Genomic DNA, 20,040 nt, shown 5'->3' on the forward strand with positions numbered 1-20,040 from the left:
AAGCTACAGAGGGAATTAATCCACTTCACTAAGACTCTGAGCCTGCAGCTCATGCTTAGCACAATGCCACTTGTCAGGCCATCTAAGCCAAATGCAATCATTTGCCCTCTATTTCAGCTGCATCCTACTTTCAGTAAGAGTTAAAACCTGGGCTAGGATCACCAAGCCAAAAAGCAGAGAGGACACTCAAATGTGAGAAGAACAGGAATTTCCAATGAAACCAGATGTTCAGAAAGATCAGACATGAAACCTGTTAGCTATTGAAAGTAAGCAATAAATTATTAAACATATGTATTATTTATTCTCCAGAGCAGTGAATGTGTTTAACAATGCAATCTCTTGCCCTCATGTTCTCCTCGGATGAAGAATTGCAATTCGAGGCAATAGAAATATGCTCCCGGTCTTTCAGAGCTTTATTCGATTTCTGGTGTGACTCACTCAATTTTCAGGCTGAGGCAATTTTTTCTTTTTAAAATTATTAACAGTTTATATCATCCAAATAGTGTTCTTATTTTACAAGACTTCAGACCTTACAAATTCATAAAACAACAGAAAGAGCTATCCCATCTCCCTATGCAACTGTAGAATGGATTTCTGCAGCACATTTCTCTATATATTTTCCTGTCTTGTCTTAAATGGTCTTCCATTTATTTTGGATAACTACAGGATAATTCAATTATATAATCTCAGGAGGGTTCTTTTAAGACATTTGAGAACATTTTCTCCTCTAAACTTTCTTCTTTCTTTTACTAAAAGTGGAACTGTGCAAAATGAATCTTTTTGAACTCAGGATGCTTTCATACTTAAACATTTTAACAGCAAAACCCTTTTTTACTCACCACTCAATTGTGGAATTAAAAATCTAAACCCGTAAAAAAATGACAAATTAAAAAAACAGATGTGGCACCTATTTTGTCATCTGGAAATGCCCAAAAAAATCTCCAAACCATCATACATAATTTAGGTCCACATTTAGCATCCTTTAGACCCCGAAGGATATGTGAGTCTTGCCCCATTACCCACCTGCACTTCAGTGGTTTTGCATTTATGAATGCTACTCTGAACTGACAAGGCTTTTGTGCCACTGAGGTACTCTGAACTAAATTAACTAATACTATCATGGTATCTCCTCAAGATGTTAGGTGTTCCAATTAAGGTCTCCTGGTCCTTCATAAAACTCCTAAAAAGATATGAACAGAGTTAATGGAGCCTGTCTCCTAGAAGTCTGTCACCTGCCTCTGCGGCTTTTTAAGAATACTACAATTTTCTATTATAGCTCCAAGCATAAACAAGAATTCACCCTTTCTTACAATTTCCACCTACATTGCAGTGTGGAAAATAAATGGATGCCATTATGCTGAACTGCAGAAATTGCCCAGTAGGATTTTAATTTAGGGTTCAGTTTGCAAATGCTTATGTGTTTCTCTCTCCTTTCACAACCTATTTATCTAAAAACCTCTAAACTATATCAGATAATTCACATTCTATCACCTAAGATGGGATTACTATGTAGTCTGAGGCTCCCCTAGCACATATGCCAAGACAAAAAGGTCTCTGTGTCTCTGAGTGTGTTCATGTGTATATTAGCACATGGTCTCTTAGAACGCTTTCATCAGCGCTGCCTCCGTACAATCCTAAACATCCACTGGACGGATTATGTGACCAACACGTCTGTCCTTGAACAGGCAGCAGTCACGAGCATTGAGGCCATGCTGCTGAGAACACAGCTGCGCTGGGCAGGGCACGTCTCCAGGATGCAGGACTACCGCCTCCGTAAGATCGTGCTCTATGGGGAACTTGCCACTGGTTGCCACAAGAGAGGAGCCCCTAAGAGGAGATACAAGGACTGCCTGAAACAATCCCTCAGCCTTGGCCATATTGATCACCACCATTGGTCTACCCTGGCCTCCAATCAGGAGGCCTGGAGACAGACACACCATCTATAACGCTGCTGCTGCTTTTGAGAACACATGCAGGATCACTCTCGAGGAGAAAAGACAACGCAGAAAGAATCGCGTCTTGTTGACATCACCTGGGGAGTCTTTCTGCTGTGCCTTCTGTAAATGGACTTGTCTATCTCGCATTGGCCTTTTTAGCCATCAGTGCGCTTGTAGCAAGCGTGGGTAGAGCCCTTCTCAAATCTTCGTTCGCGAAGCCTTGCCATGAAATTGGCTACTGTTCTTTGGGAAGCCCTCGATATCTAAACCTGGTGATTAAACCATGTATTACACATTCTCATTTATGTTGGGTTTTGTCTACAAGTTGAAAAAATTGGACAATTGCTGGTCAAGTCTGTGATTGCTTAAGAACAAGCATATAGAAACGTATAAAATCAGAAGCACTGATCTCCACTCATTCTTACTTCAGTGAGTTTGTCAATTACAACCATTTCTGAGGTACAGTACATCTGGATACCTGCTGTTCTTGTTCAGCTAAACTCTTCCAAACTTTTAAAGCTTTCCTCATTATTGCCATTCAAAAACAACAGCAACCACCAAAACCCCCAAAAACCCAACAAAAACCCCTCCAATCAAACACAAAGCAAACCCAGGCAAAAGTACATGCTCAGGATGGGTCCTTCCCAGATTTCCTGACATGAACAGCATCCAGTCCCTGCCAGTTCAGCACCAACTCTGAGTAAACTCGTCTAGAGGAAAAGACAGACACCACCAAAGGGAGAGCAGAGGGATTGCTGGAATATAAATCATCGCTTCCAGCAATCCAACTAAAGGGAGAACAATGGCAAAACTGAGCCAGCTAATTCAGAAAGCTAATAATGTTCTCCATGCAGCTAGTCTCCACCCAACAACTGGACTAGCTGCTGAGCCATTTATCAATAGATATATAACCGTTAAGTATTTACTTTTTCTACCACAAAAAATTACACCACTCTATAGCAACTGCCATTTCTGGTAAGCATATATAAGAACTAAGAAAATAATAAAGTCCATTAGAAACCATTACTGTATCCTGGGCCAAACAATCCTTCAGACCAGCTTAGTCACACTATTACTTAATTTTGAAGTATCTGAGCCTATTTGCTTACAAAAACAAAATAACCAAAAATGAAGTCCCAACACTGCATGTTTTTCATTAAGAAATTTCAGTGAAGAACCTTTTCTTCAAATCAGTCAGATATTCCAATTATTTATCATCTTTTGATTGTTTCAAGCACAGTTCACTTAGGAATAAAAGCAGGCTTCTTCACTGAACAGTCAAGGTTTACCTTTGTTTTGTTTTATTTTTAAATAAAAGCATTTTGCTGTGCCTTACAGTAAAAGCTGCATCCTTTTAAAATGAAGGTGACCAATAAATAAAGCATTTTGAATGACATCTCACATCAATACACTCCTTTACTATTATAGTTTTGCTTTGGTCTAAGTGATGAGTACAGGGCTAGACTGTTCTCTCACATAGAGTGCAATACTGATTTAAAAGATGAATATCCAACAAAATCCTCTTCTGTGATTATGTCATTAAGGAGATGCCACTTTTATTGGTGGATGTCCATGAACAGTATTTCCAAGCAGACTCCTTAAATGCATCAGAGCAAAGGAACACAAAGAACTTCACATGATCAGTATAATCTTTAATTCTTATGTCAAGAGGCCTCTTGATGGCTTTCCTACCTCCTTGTTTGTGAGTAATAGGGCTGTACACTCCTGTTGGGAGGTGACACATACAGGAAACATCTGGGTCATGAAAATAAACTGAAATACCAGTGAAAGAGATCACTTCACCTTTAACATCACTTTAGTTTAAATAAAATCACATCTAGGTCACATAAGGTCCATGTTTGCAAAATACATGGCTTTTGCAAGTTTGCAAAATATATGGCTTTTTTTTTTTTTTAATGGCAGAGCTGTAGTAGGATCTTGAAAAACGGATGCCTCCCCCTTTTCTGCTCAGTGATGGTATCCTCCCATTTTTTCAGCTATTCACTATTTCCAGCTTCTTCTCCTGCATTCATTCACAAAAACCATTTGCCTGGTGTTTCAGAAAAGTATCCTTATTTAAATGGTGCCTTGAATGAACAGATGTAACAATTTTGATCCCAAAACGCCATTTTTTACTGGATCAACAGGATCTAGGACTTGCCAAAATAACACACAACCAGCTATATTTAAAGACATTAGTACTAACATTAACATTAATTTTGTCCACCTGACCTCACCTATGCCATATCTTTTGAAAATAGAAACCACTAAGACTTAAATTGGACTTCCAAAATGTTCCTTTAAAATTGTTAGATTCTTTGAAAATGCAAATCCTTTATTATAAAAGCTCTTGGCTTTTAAAAACCATTTCTACTAAGAACATAATAAGAATCCTGAAAGAGAATGCTACATCCCAATTTTCCCATGAAATTGGCCTTTGAGGACCCTAATATCATGCCTCCATGCCTCCAGCTCTTCTCACTTCCTTAGCTGAAAACATGCCAGCACACCCAATGTCAAAATCCTTTTCTTACTAAGCTAAGTGAACAACGTCTGGAAAGCAAATGGGAAGGGATTGTTAAACTGGCTCCCTCTCAGCCAAATTGCACAAGAAAACAACTCAGGGAAATTCCTAACATATTTTTATTTCTGTACTATAATCTCAGCTTTTAGGTATTTTAATACTGATCTGCAACCACGTCTGCAGAGCAAGATGTGACCTTTTGAGTTTAAGCCCATTGGTAAAGTATACAAGCAGCTTTGTTCATGTAACATGCATGTTTTCAGCACACTACTTGAGTTCCAAAGTTCTCCACAAATTCCCATCATATTTTTGCAACAATACAAAATTCATATACATAACAGCCATACAACTCCTCTTCATAAAAATAAGTAATTCTTGAATGCATCTTTCATTCATACATTTACAAAAATAAAGCATACTTGAATTAATACTCATTCTCTTAAATACAAGGATTATAACCAAATACAGTTCAAAACTTTTTTTAAGTAGTATTCAGGTACGTTATGAGCAGCATCAGAAAGTAATGTTACAGATAGAATCATAGAATCATAGAATAGATTGGGTTGGAAAAGACTTCCAAGATCATCAAGTCCAACCCCTGATCCAACTCCAATTACTACATCATGGCACTAAGGGCCATGTCCAATCTCTTTTTAAAAACCTCCATGGGATGGTGAATCCACCACCTCTCTGGGCAGGCCATTCCAATGCCTGATCACCCTCTCTGTAAAGAATTTCTTCCTAACATCTAACCTAAACTTCCCCTGGCAGAGCTTGAGGCCATGTCCTCTTGTCCTGTTGTTGGTTGCCTGGGAGAAGAGACCAACCCCCACCTGGCTATAACTTCCCTTCAGGTAGTTGTAGAGAGTGATGAGGTCACCTCTAAGACTTCTCTTCTCTAGACTAAACAACCCCAGCTCCCTCAACCTCTCCTCATTGGACTTGTGCTCAAGTCCCTTCACCAGCCTCACTGCTCTTCTCTGGACCTGCTCCAGCACCTCAATGTCTTTCCTGAACTGAGGGGCCCAGAACTGAACACAATACTCAAGGTGTGGCCTCACCAGTGCTGAGTACAAGGGAAGGATCACTTCCCTGGTCCTGCTGGCCACACTGTTCTTGATGCAGGCCAGGATGCCATTGGCCTTCTTGGCCACCTGGGCACACTGCTGGCTCATGTTCAGCCTCCCGTCGATCAACACCCCCAGGTCCCTTTCCACCTGGCTGCTCTCCAGCCACTCTGTCCCCAGCCTGTAGCACTGCAGGGGGTTGTTGTGGCCAAAGTGCAGGACCCGGCACTTGGCCTTGTTGAACTTTATCCCATTGGAGTCAGCCCAACTCTCCAGTCTATCCAGATCCCTCTGCAGAGCGCTCCTGCCTTCCAGCAGGTTGACACTCCCTCCCAACTTGGTGTCGTCTGCAAATTTGCTGATGATGGACTCAATACCCTCATCTAAATCATCGATAAAGATGTTAAACAGGACTGGGCCCAGCACTGATCCCTGGGGGACACCACTGGTGACCGGTCGCCAGCTGGAGGCAGCCTCGTTCACCAGCACTCTCTGGGCCTGACCCTCCAGTCAGTTCTTAACCCAGCACAGAGTGCCCCTGTCCAAGCCCTGGGCTGCCAGCTTTTCCAGGAGTATATTATGGGAGACAGTGTCAAAGGCTTTGCTGAAGTCCAGATAGACACATCCACAGCCTTCCCCTCATCTACCAGGTGGGTCACCTGATCATAAAAGGAGATCAGGTTGGTCAAGCAGGATCTGCCTCTCCTAAACCTGTTCTGGCTGGGTCTGATCCCTTGTCCATCTTGTAGGTGCTGTGTGATTGCACACAGGATGATCTGCTCCATAACTCTACCAGGCACTGAGGTCAGGCTGACAGGCCTGTAGTTACCACGGTCAGCTTTGCAGCCTTTTTTATGGATTGGGGTGATATTTGCCAACTTCCAATCATGTGGGACCTCCCCAGTGAGCCAGGACTGTTGGAAGATGATGGAGAGAGGCTTGGTAAGCTCTTCTGCCAGCTCCCTCATTACCCTAGGATGGATCCCGTCTGGTCCCATAGACTTGTGAGGATCCAGATGACTCAGTAAGTCACCTACTATTTCCTCCTGGAATACAAGGGGGCTATTTGGTTTCCTATCTCTGTCTACCAGCTCCAGAGGCCAGTTGCCTTGAGGGTCACCTGTCTTACTGGTAAAAACTGAGGCAAAGTAGGTGTTAAGTACCTCAGCTTTCTCCTTATCTCTATTAACTATGTTTCCCTCAGAGTCCGTCAAAGAATGGAGGTTTTCTTTGCCCCTCCTTTTGTTATTAATGTATTTATAGAAGGACTTTTTGTTATCCCTAACAGAAGTGGCCAAATTAACTTCAAATTGCGCTTTTGTATCCCTGATTTTCTTTCTGCATGATCTAGCTGTCTTCCTGAATTCTTCCTAAGTAGCCAGCCCTTTCTTCCATAGTCGTGACATATAGGGCCCTCAGTTCCCCTCAGAAGGGAGTCACCGACTACAACTATCCTTCTTTTTTTTTTTTATACCTGTGGTTGTAATCCGTCTTTTAGACAGGGCCGAACAAGGAGGCTCTCTAGAGGGATCTTCTTGGCTGTCCTCTACCTGACTGTCTGGGTCCAGGGTCTCATATCTATTCTTCAAGGGCACCCTGGGGGGTGATGGGGCTCTAGAAAGAGTTCTTTTACCTCTCCTATTAGGGACCTGTTTCCATTCCCCCCCATCAATTTGGTCTGCTCCATCTGTCTTATGGCAGGAGAGGCAGGGCTTCGCCGTCTCCTGTTGGACTTTCTTAGGGTTCAAAAGGGTTTGACTCCACCAGTCAATTTCCTTTTCACTCTCCCTAATGCACCTTAATCTCCCTACCTCTTCCTTAAGTTCTGCTACCAGGCACAGCAAGTCACTCACTTGCTCACATCGTACACAGCTACCTCCTACACCATCCTCCGGTACCAACGTCAGGCTCAGACACTCAGCACAGGGAGAGAAATTAAATAATAATAATAGAAAGAATTTCTACCCTTTAAATGAGGAGCATTTCAACATTAAGAGAATTATCTCACTCTCACCAAAATTAATGACAAAAAAGTTTCTCTGCATTGCAGTGGAACAAAATAAGATCCTAATATGTACATGGCTCTACCTACACTTTACTTTCTCTCAAATAAACCCATCCTATTTTAGCATGACATGTCCTACAGTGACAGCTGGAGAAGGTTTCCCTTGCCACATGACTGGATTTGAGGAGTCCTCAAGAAGAGGGTAGTTGAGCCAGGCAAATTTTTCTTTATTGTGCCTACTGTTCTCCCCTCACACCATTCCCATGTCCCTTCCTGGAGTCATCTCTGTCCCTCTGGCACTAACAAAGGCTCAACCTGGAAAGAAGGCCAGGACCAAGCCTTTCACTAGAATCTCCTGCATAAAGGGAAGAACAGGAGGAAGAAGACCTCTCTTATCCTGTCCCTTCCCAGCACAGACACCCTGAAACAACTGCTGTCCAGTCTTGGCAGCACAAGTCTTTACTATGTTATGGAACAGCAGTGATGTTAGCAACACTAGGGATTGTGCAAAAAGGTTACTGTTTGCAAATGACCCAGAGCTTGGCAATACACTTTTACAGGCACCTCTGCTGTCAGTTCAAGCCACAGGTCTTCTAGGGAAATAAAATAGTCCAAATCTGACCTGATTCCTTTGTGCTATCTTTTGTCCTTTCTTCCAGCGGAGAATGGGCTTGAGAGTAGATAGTTCCTTGTCCTCTTTTCCTCTTCCTATCACATGTTCCTGAAGGCTGTATGCAGCTTCAAATACAATTGGAGAGATGACATCTTTGACTCTTTTCTGTACAAGAAACCAAACAGATATTTCACCAACACATATAAGCAAGCAGGTTTCCATCTACAACAATCATACATTTAATTAAACCAGACCACTTAATTAAACCTGCTATTAAACCAGACTCAACACTGCAGACAGAAGGTAGGTTTCTCTAGTTCCTTTATTCTTCTCCAGGCCAAACAGGAATAAGCACATATAACATTTAAATAAGTCAGAAGATTTAAAAAAATAAAATATATTTTAAAAAAATAGTCATTCTTTTGGGACATACTCTTGAATCCACAGAAGCAGCAGCATACTTCGCACACCTATAAATCTAGTGGTTTTCAATAAAAGACATTTTCTTTAAAAATAAAATAAATTAGAAAGTGATTCCAATAATCCTGCAGAAGCAAAGAGTAAATCATCTTAATCTCTGGGGTTTCTAAATCCTAGACTTTGAGTGAAGTCACCTCCAGTGAGCTCCATGCATTAAAAGAAGAGAAAACTCCGTCTTCCTTTGTTGTTTTGCTGTATCAGTGAAATGAACAGAGAGGTAGAAATACCAATGTGGTTATAAATAAGACTACAGACCTGCAGGGGCAAGAAAAGCCATCTTCCAGCATGGTTCTCAAAGCAAAATTCACAGCTCTCCTCACCTTCAGTTTTTAAAAGAAGAAAGTTTTCAGTTCCTTTATTATATGTATTATTCTTAGGCTTCATACCAGATGTATTAAATGGTGCCATATTATTTGGCTGATGGGAAAAAAGGATTGCCTTTTCTTGTTGCTGGAGCCCAAGCCACAAAACTCATACCATTTGTCATAACATGCATTGCTTAAATTCAGTTTGCTGTGCAAAGACAAAGGGCTCATTGTGCTCTGTTCAGTCCTGACTTCCAAAATCCAAGGTACCAGAAAACAGAAGTGGCAAATGCTATACTTTTTCACAGGCAGGTATTTCTCTTAAATTTTAATTACTTAAACATGTAGCATGAATTCAGTGCAGATGAAATTGAGGCAATAAATAAAGATCATAAGTAAGCACAACAAATCTCCAAATCAGCCAGCTCTCAGCTCCGTCTTGCATTGGTAATGGTCTTCTCTGAACACAGACTGACAAGCAGTAGAAGCAACTGAGATGCAATGCCATTTAAATTGCATCATCCAGATGGGTAGTAACTGGCTTTCAGACCACTCTGTTTGATTTGTTTCAAGGTAACCATTTGCTCTATGTTGAGGGGCCACAGGTCTCTGAAGTCAGACAAAGATTAATGGCTAATCAAATTCCCAAATCATCAGTTAGTCAGGTGAATAATAACAGAGACCAAGCTGGGTGATATTTACTCTCCTGCACATTGAAGCCTTCAGTCAGCCCCGAAATTCCTTACCCTTACACCAATGTCTGCCAGTGCCCCAAAGTTTAAATTGTGCATTGCTTGGAGTGGTTTGTACTTTCTTGGTAAAGGACACCGATCAACAGTAGACATAGCGGTAGTGGTGATAGCTCAGTGACCTCTTCCAAGTCCCACAAATAGGACCATGCATGCACTGCAGCATTCTGAATCCTCTCAGCAGAAGAGACACTCATGCCTGCAGCCTCTTCCAGAGTAGGAATTGTACCATACTGGGACCACTAAATAACAATACTATAACTCACAGAAGTCACTATCTTTGCTTTCACAGAAAATTGCATGCATTAATTTAGGCAAGGATTGCATCAGCTCACAAGAAGACTACGTAAAGAGAGAAACTATAAAAGAGCATGTCATGTAGCAACAGTCAAACACAAATCATCAGGCAAACTGCCACCTAATCCAACTGTATGCAACCACCCATGTAAACACAAACAATTAAAAATGTATGGAGTGGGTTAAATTAAAACCTACCTACAGTTTTTCTAGCTCTATTACTGCAGTATGGTAAGAAAAAGTACTTGAGTACATCTAAGCATTTTAATATGATGTTGCAGGGTTACAGTTCAATGCCCTTTAAAGTCAAAAGGCAAGTTTCCTATTGACTTCGATGAATATTAGAATATGCCTATATTGTTTGCTGGTGTCTTTTTTCTGCTTCTTTTTAGTGGTGAAATTGTGACTTCTCCCTCACCACAGCCCTGAGGAAATACATTTCACATAGCCACTAGTCCTTAATTAAGAATAAAACTATGAATGCTACCCAATTATTAATTTTCCCACATGTTCAGTTCCTTCTGCTCACAATCCTACAAAAATGAAGGCAAGAGTCTCTGGGATATGTCCTGGGTAAGATAGAGACAAGACAGTTCAGCTTCACAGGTATACCACAGACTGTCTGGGATGTAAGCACATAAAGAGAATAATATTTGCCCAAATGCAATCTAGAGAAGTACTATTTTAGGTTGAAAATACAACCAGTTCCTTTATCTTTCAGTCTACCCAAATGTATCTCCTCCAGTGGTTGAATCATACACTGATGACACAAACCACAGATTGCTTTTAAGTATTCCTGGTTTCTAGGAGGAAGCCCAAGGATGTAATGAGAATCAGGTTTGAGATAGACTGAAAAATCCTGCAAATCAAGAAAACTGTATGTGGTTTTTGCATCAGTTACATAGCCCTAATGAATTGGATGTGCAAAGGGATATATTTTCCACAATGAGGCTTTTACATGTAATCACCATTTTTCACCACAGTGTTGCTATGCTGAGGAAGTGTTGCAGGTTAAAGACATCTCTTTAACCTACCAAAGCATCCCTAGTGAATCATAGCATATGGGTAGCACAGGTTCATTAATGGAAAAAATGTTTGAAGGACACTAAAACAAGTGTAATATCCAAGCAATTCACACTACCAACAGAAACAACTATGTCATTAGGGTTCAGTCAGTAACAGCAATAAAGACCTAGCCTGTATAGACTGGATCTCACTAAACTGATGCATATTTTCACAGTGCCTGAATTAGAATTGGGGTCCTGAAGCTGGGATGGTATCAGCAATCCTGTGCTCTTACAGGCAGTTTCTCTAGGGTGGTAGGTTTTTTATCTTCTCTTTCAGACCAGATTTTGTTCTGGACATCAGAAACTTTTGCAATAAGGTGTCTGCAGAAATCAATACACTTCAGTCCAAGTAAACTACCCTCCTGCCAGTATCCCTTCCTGCAGTGGAAACAGCCCTAGCCAGCTGCATCCTTTTGCCAGGACCTTTTATCTTTTCCTGTGAGACACATTGCATAACATCCCTCTGAGCTGAAGAAAAAGGTGTTTTGGTATGAATAAGCTGGGGTTTTATCAAGAGTATTTCAGGATGATCCCTCATTAGTACCTAGCAAAGACAAAGAACTCAGAGTCAAGAAAAAGCACACTTTTAAGAGCATTTAAGAAAGCAATAAGGCACCTAGAAATGTTTCAAAAGACATCATGGTCCTGAAACCTTGTCCTAACAAATGTGATAACAGAGGTTTGCTATTTCCTCTCATAGAATAATCACCTCAAAGAAATTTTTTAATGCCATGTATTTCTTCCTTTTTGTTTCTCTGACTAAGCAGAAGAGAAGCAAGCAAGAAAGCAAAGCCTCTGCCAGATTTATGACTATTTCTATTTGACTTTAGTACTAAAAAGTCCTAAAAATCTGAAAAGTAATTGAAGAGCAATGATCAAATGTCAGATCTGTGATTCTGAACATCATTTCCAATTCCCTCTTGAAGATGGAATGTCATAACCGTAAAAAATAATTTTGGCACTTTTCATTGGCGCAGCCCAAGGCACTTCATGACAACACAGACACAGGTACAGAGTCCAGCATATTAAAGGCACACGGCCTTGGCAGACAACCACTGCCTTCTCCAACCTTAACTTTGTGTTACCAAGAGCCCACACATATAAGGAATTCAAGCAAATTTGGACGGAACAAGACAGAGTTTTTGTCCAGGGGCAGGATTTATTCTACTCATGGTACGAGTGGTTGCCAGACTGGATATCATTTCAGTTTTCTTTCAGCTTAGTGCCACAGTACACTCAGGGGACTGTACGTGAGCCCAATAAATTATCCTATCTAATCCCCTTTCATCTAGAAGGTGAAAGTCTCCAGGAAAGGACTCTGGAGAGTACAAAATTCTATTTTTAATTATGGCTAATGGGCTGAGAAATAAATTGAAATGTAAATAATCACCACAATCTACAGTAAGAGTCCTGCAGGAATGAAGGGTGAAATGCAGTCCTTTAAAGCAAGGAATATAAATATTTAACAGCATTAGCTGAAGAAATACACATAATCATCACGGTGACTTATACAGTTGCTGCTTGCTTTTGTGTTTGCTCATATAATCCTAGAGTTTCTCTTCCCTTTCTCTGTGGGAAAGGTCTCTGCTCTGTGGGCCTTTTTTCTACTCTGACCTGCTCTGAGGACAACAACCCATGCACAGATTCCAGAGCTTTTACTGAATTCAGAACAGCTTTCCGGTACTTCCGAGAATCAAGCTCTGTTTAGTCAAATGACTAAGAATGAATTCCAGGACCTGGCTTTTAAAACACTCAACTTGAAACTTTTAGTCCAAGCATATTTACTTCATGAGCTAAATAACAAGCACTAATAATAGACTACAAGAATTTTTACAGCCTTAAAATACACAGAATACATTTGACAATTCCAATTTAATTGATAACATAATAATGCTGTAAAATGTATAAAAGACATTGTGCTAATGCCAATCCAGCATGCCATTTTAATCAGCTCACAGGTCACTGCCACGTAAGTCCTCATAAATAGTTCCTTGATCAGTGATCTCAAAATGAATCAAATGTCCACCAGCCTTCAGAAGCAAAGGCCACTACTGCCACAATTTATCAAATGAAATATCTGCTCTAGGTCTTAATAAACATACGTGATAGCTTATGAATGAATAAGATGACAGTGCTTGACTTTGAAATGAACTGTCTTCTATTATTTCAGTCTCCCTTTCTAAACTGAGTCATTCAGGATGAAAAGCTTAAGTGCCATGCAATTCAGTAAGAACATTTATTAGACAAATTGGCTTTAAACTGGAAGTTTTTTAAACTGAAATTCATTTCAGATGAATGAATGTGTACATGTCATTCTAGTACCTGAAAATGAATAAGGTGGAACTTAAGTTCCTTGCTCTGTTCCTTGTACCACTTACTGAGTTCAACTTTAGATCCATTGGTGTCAATATCCAGTGCAAATTAATATTTTCAACCCTCCTTGATAAAGATATTCCAGGACCTGTAATAATTTATTTCAGACTGGCATAATTTTAGCATTGGTGCCTCCCCACTGGGAAGGCATACAAAACATGAACATGCCCAAATCATCTAGAAAAGATCTAGTTTCTGTTTCTCACCCAAGTTGGGGATTTTTTAATACATATATTTTTCAGTTTATTTTTTTAAAATATTACTGTAATTAAAGGGGAAAAAAAAACCACTGCAAACTCTTTTCCAGAGAAGAGGTCGAACTAAAAGTTTACTTGATTAGTAAAAGCTAATTTACAAAATTACTGGTGAATTTTTTGTCAAACTAATAGTATATGAAGGCAATCAGAGGCCTGATGTTTCAATAATACATGCTTCTGCTTTGTTTTAAGATCTTGTGACAGCCACAATTCAACAAATAGGTGAATAGTCTTTGTTGCTAAATTTCAACTATTATAAGACTTCTGAAGAACCTCAGAGTTTAGAACAGGGTGTCACATGCTCGAATGTTACTTAAAGGCAGCATTTAAAGAATGGTAATGCTTTCTTTATCCTCTTCCTAAATGCTTTACACCAGCATGCAACTGTTTCCACTAGGTCAGCACCCCTCTCTGCACACAGAGATAACTAGGAAAGAAAAAAAACCAAATCCTAGGGAAATCTGGTGTTAAATATTTACCGGGTGCTCAGGAGCCTGCATGCACTGAGAGAATACCCTGAAACTCCAAGGAAAGAGCTGAAAGTCCAAACCTAATCTGAGTACAATCTCAGTGTGAGTCTAAGCGTTCATCGTTCCTGTGCATCTGGATTCCCGCTATCAGCTGGTGAGTGATAAAGGTATTACTGATGTTGACATGGGAGAGATTGCAATCAGTAGTGTAAATATTCCATGTCAAAGGTTACAAAGGCTTAACAATAATATATTATGGGATATATTTCATGGTAATCTGTAAGAAAAGTTACTACATGCCACCCAAATTCATTATGTATTAGTGAGCTCAGACCATAATTTTCCAGCTTAGAAATAAAATGCATAAGGAAAATACAGATTCACATCATATTTACACATTTGAATGTTTGGTCTTTTATTGGACCTAAAGTTTTCAGTTATGTTTTTATCACCCATCCCATTTCTCTCTTTTATATTCATTTTCAGTCATTCATTGGGGTTCTTTAGATGAAAAATACAAACAATTCCTCAACTACCTAAAGTCATGCTACTCTCCTCTGAAGAAAACAACTCTGCTGGGTTGAGATGCCCAGCTTTTTCCTGGTACCAGGCAAGGCACAACCAATCTCTGTAGCATATGATGAGACACCTGCAATATTGGCAATACAGAAACACAAACCATTAGAAAGCCCAGGAGCTGATGGGTACTTATGAAATGAAGACCTGAACTCAAGTGATTGAAGAGAACCCAAGAAGGAAGAATAAGGGTAAAAATTCAAACTTTTATTTTATTCTCTTTCTGAAAATATAATGTATTTCAGCAGGGAATTATATACAGAATAGAGACAAAAATTAAATCCAGACTCTTCCTGCACATATATAACCCTACTACATACTTGTTTTTTCCACTGGAGTTTGAGACCCTTGGCTCCTGAGTCATCATATACGGTAACAGGTCTGCTGAAAGTTCAACACATCTGTGGACCTGGGGGAATGGTGTTAACTTCACAGTTAATTTCAGCATTCATATACTGTACTTGCTGGTGCACTCTCTTGTTTTTTTCCTATACATAACTGGACAAAACCAGCTGTGTGAATATGTCATCCAACAAACTTCCAGTACAAAATCTCACACACAAGCTGTCCTCAGAGCCAAGGACTGAAATGAGGACTGACTCTCCCAACTCCTTCCTGAAGCCACAGCTCACAGGGGTGGTCAGGAGCCCTTCTTGCTGGCCCTCTACCCCTTCTTGCTGGCCCTCTACCCCTTTTGCTGTGTGTGGCAGGTCAGACTGGAGGCACAATGCAGCTCCACAGCTGATGACTGCTGTTTGAGTGACACTGAATGGCACTGTGCCCCTCAGTCTTTTCCTGAGCTTTATCTGCCTCTACACAGTCATAAGTAAACCTCTGAGCTACCCTGTAGGAGAAAGCAGCCATCCTTCCTTCATTCCCTTGCTCCAGATGGATTTTCTTCTTCCTCTTGAAAAAAAATATGGCAGAAGCACTTTTACGAGCACATTTCAAGAAGCCACAGGAGTGTAATCAAAAGGCTTCTCTCAAAATCTCTGCAGATGGACAAAGGAGAAGGACACACTCCTCTCCTCAGTGTTTCCCACTGACCATCCCACAAAATGGGTGATTAAATGCCTGCTCCCTTTTGGAGATGCCTGTCACTTGTAAGGGGAAGCAACCACCCAACACAGGTTTATATGAATTGAGACAGTATCCCAAACCTCTTCATGAATATGGATCTGTAATGGTTTAAAAATGCTATTCCCCAGTTTAGTGTTCCTATTGAATCACTCAAAACCATGTGCAGCTTGCTTACTACCCACTTCCCCTCCTTCTACCCCCTGCAGCAGGCTGAATAGGAAAAAGGGAGGTACAAAAGGTACAGATTACACGTTGAGTTAAGAACAATTTACTGGAAACAGCAATGAAATAAGACAATGAACAGTAACAGCAACAATAACAACTAATAACAAAGCGTACAAGAAAGAGGAGGATGATTCGCATGCTCATCACACAGAAGACGCATGACAAGATCCAACCACTCCCTCTGCCACATTGCATAACCTGAAAAAGGGACCCCTTTCCCCATCCCCAGAAAATGACATGAGGTGTTACAGAGTAACCTCCAGGTCCTAGCCATTCCCCCAATCCTGGCTACTGCCAAAATTAAACCTGTCTTGTCCAGAACTAGGACATTATCCACTTCTACTATCTACGTCATGGCCAGATCCTACACCTTCCAAATGTCCATATAAATAAATAAATGCACACATACACACAAACACAGCTATCATTTCCATAGTCAAGGGCCATCCTTCCACAATGCCTGCTGAGCTCATTTAGTCCATGACTGTAGCTTCTATCTGTCCTAGACGTCTTCCAGGGCAAGAGGGCTGGCGTGCTGTTGGTTGGTTGCAAGCTGCATCAGCAGCTCACAACTGGTGTATCTGGAACAGGCCATACCCATTGTCCATGGTAGTTATGGCACACAGTGGCAGTGTCATTCAGCAACCAATAATATACAATTCAACATTATAGACTGTTCTCATGCAAAAATCAAATCCCCTTGATGTACACATGGTGTTTCCCTGTCCTACCAAGTGCATCCAAGTCCTTGAGCAAAAACAATCCCACAGATGAGTTTGCCTTTGCTTGAGGCAGGACTAATCCAAACTGTCTTCCCTAACAGATATTTCTCATATGCACCATGGGGACTTTATCGCCTTGTATGGTATATATGGAGGTTTTGATTGGGCAGGGCCAGCTTGCTTATTGGAGACTCTAGTGTTAACTAACCAGGTAGGCTCTGCTAAATGTAGATCCCAATGCTTGAACGTCCCCCTACCCATTGTTTTCAATGTGTACTTTAACAGTCCATTGTACCATTCAATTTTCCCAAAGGCTGGTGAATAATAGGGAATGTGACATACCTACTCAATAACCACTCTTTGGCCCAGATGTCTATGAGGCTATTTTTGAAATGAGTTCTGTTGTTAGACTCAATCCTTCCTGGGGTGCCATGTTACCACAGGACTTGCTTTCCAAGGCCCAAGACAGTGTTCTGGGGAGGCGTGAGGCATGGGCTATGTCTCCAGCCTCCAGTGGTTGTTGCCACCACTGTAAGCATGTAGCACTTGCCTTGGTGGGTTTGCAGGAGTGTGATGTAATAAATCTGCCAGGCCTCCCCATATTTATATTTTGCCATCAACCACCACATCACAGAGGCTTTACCCACTTGGTCTGCTTTATTGCAGTGCATGTTTCGCACTTATGGATAACCTGGAGATAGTGTCCATGGTTAAGTCCACCCCTTGATCACAAACCCATCTGTATGTTCCATCTCTTCCCTGATGACCTGAGGCGTCATGAGCCCACCAGGACAGAAATAATTTACCCTTATATTGCCAATCCAGATCCACCTGAGACTCTTCAATCTTGGCAGCTCGATCCACTTGTCCTGTTTTGCAATGTTCTTCAGTGGCCTGACTCTCGAACACACGTGCATCTACATGGCATACTTTGCCAGCCAACTTCTCTACTTGGGCAGCGATGTCTTGCCACAATTCAGCAGCTCAGATTGTTCTTTTTCCATTGGTCCAACTACCCCCACAGAGCATCTGCTACCACCCATGAGTCAGTGTAGAGGTAGAGCATTGGTCATTTCTCTTGTTCAGAGATATCTAAAGCCAGCTGGATGGCTTTCCGCTCTGCAAACTGACTTGATCTCTTGTCTCTCAATGATGGCTTCTGTGACTCGCCACATAGGCCTTCATACAGCCGCTTTCCATTTTCGATGTAGCCCTACAATACAGCTAGGGCTGTATTGTAGAACTGTCAGTAAAGAGAGTGTATCCCTTTTCATTTTCAGGTAGCTGATTATATCACATATCACCTTCTCCTCTGATGAGGATAGTGTGAAATTTTTGCCTTCAGGACAGTTCCTGATGAATTTCAAGATCCCTGGGTGACTGAGGTTTCCTATTCAAGCTTGCTCTGTGATCAGCGTGACCCACTTTCTCCACATGGCACGAGTGGCATGATGTGTGGAAGGGACTTTCTCTTTAAACATCCAGCCCAGCACTGGCAGTCAGAGTGCCAGGAGAACTGTGCTTTGGTGCCAATCCCTTCTGAAGCAGCTCAAACCCCTTCAAAGCTGCCAGTATCTCTTTTTCAGTTGGGGTGTATCAGGCCTTGGATCCTTTGTATCCCCAACTCCAGAACTCCAGGGGTTCTCATTGAGTCTCCCTGGGTACTTTTTGCCAGAGATTCCAGGAAGGACCATTCCCCCCATCTGTGCTATGGTTTCTGTACACACATGAGTTGTGCTATCTGAAGAGCATGAGGAAACTATATTGTTCTGGAAACAATGAAATCTCTAAGGATGACAAACTCCCATTCACTATTCCATAACACCCTAACTAATAGGAATTCTTTAATTATTAACCAAGTAATGTTGAGGAGAAGAGGTCTTAAAGGAAACTTATCCATTATATAGCACAAGCATTCTAGATGGTGTCAAGGACATTTTGTTAGCCTCTAGTTTTCCGATCTTGCACATACCTACATATCAGTATGCTGACAATCATCCCAGTAACACCCTGTCTCCATATCATCTCCTTCCCCACCATTTTTCTTCTGCCATTCTCCTCTGATCATCCAGAAACCATTTTGCTAATACCATCCTCTCTTCAGACTCTTCTTACAACTAATATGAAACCAAAAGGAAAAAGAGGAAGGAATCGGAACATATTTCAGAAACCTCACCATTTCTTTTGGCAACAGTAAGGCTTTTGCCGTGTTTCGCTGATCATTCACAGAGAGGTAAGAGTCTCCTGCTCAGAAGCCACATTAGCGGATACAGCTGCCCGGCTCTCAGATGGCTGGGCTGGAGGATATTGTACAATGACAAAGGACAATTGTTTACACCCACAGATGGGAGCAGGATGAACAAGTGTTTCTCAGGGGAACCAAGGAAACCCAAAACTTTCCCTTCAAGTTCCATTGGCTTTAAAAACAAACAAGGCAAATGTTTCCACAAATAACTACAAACCATACAGCTCCCCAGATCAAAGCTGAGAGCTCTGCTCTGAAACTGAAGGAACATTCATGGGGAATGGAAAAAAATGGCATTTTACAATGGCAATACTGTAATAAGGTTTTAACTAAATATGATTAGGTGCAGGTATTACCACTTTACACATCTCCTTTGATTACACATTCTCCTTCGATTACTTTTGATTATTTTTACATTATCCATTGAGTTAAGAGTGTTTATCTTAGCAGCACTTTCTCAAATCCCATCTATCAATTCCACAACACATAACATTGGCGGTCTACACCGGGACTCCTCTAGGTTATATGCAACGACTCTAAATGGATAACCAGAACATGCTGTGATTAGGGGCAAGAGAAGAGATTCCAGCAAAACTGGGAAAGGGCAGAGTTAACCCCTAGCCATCTGCAGGCACTGACAACTAAATACAAAAATCATTGGGGAGACATCAAAAGATATTATAACCAGTGGGAGTAATTAGGAGAAATTATTGGGGGGGGGGCGCAGAGGGAGGAGAAGGTGATGTTGGGGATTGGGTTTTTCTAGTTATTATTCTGGTTTTAGGAAGATATAACAAAATTCTTTAAAAGACAAGTTTATTGCACTAGATATATCTTGCATTGTAGGGCTGTAAAATAATCTTGATTTGTCCGGATTGCTCTCCTTGGGTCATTTGGTGTCCCAGAAATACCCAGTACTTTCCTCCCATTCATCATCATTCACATGGTACCCTGAGCACAACATACATTTTGTGAAGGGTTATGATACAAAATGACCTCCTCTGTATACAGCAACCCATTAAAACCAAAGAGCCAACACTGTGGAGAA

At 41.1% G+C, this 20,040-nt stretch overlaps 1 protein-coding gene across 1 annotated transcript in view; it reads right to left on the bottom strand.

The window, feature by feature from the left end:
- ITGA9 (integrin subunit alpha 9) overlaps positions 1-20,040 on the bottom strand; it is a 213,465-nt gene that overhangs the window by 105,100 nt on the left and 88,325 nt on the right. Inside the window, 1 exon segment of the mRNA XM_050325002.1 lies at positions 8,156-8,311. Within this exon segment, the coding sequence (XP_050180959.1) occupies positions 8,156-8,311 (156 nt within the window).

The sequence above is a fragment of the Myiozetetes cayanensis genome, unplaced genomic scaffold, assembly GCF_022539395.1.
Source record: "Myiozetetes cayanensis isolate MyiCay16 unplaced genomic scaffold, myiCay2020 scf1, whole genome shotgun sequence".
In the NCBI taxonomy this organism is placed as follows: Eukaryota; Metazoa; Chordata; class Aves; order Passeriformes; family Tyrannidae; genus Myiozetetes; species Myiozetetes cayanensis.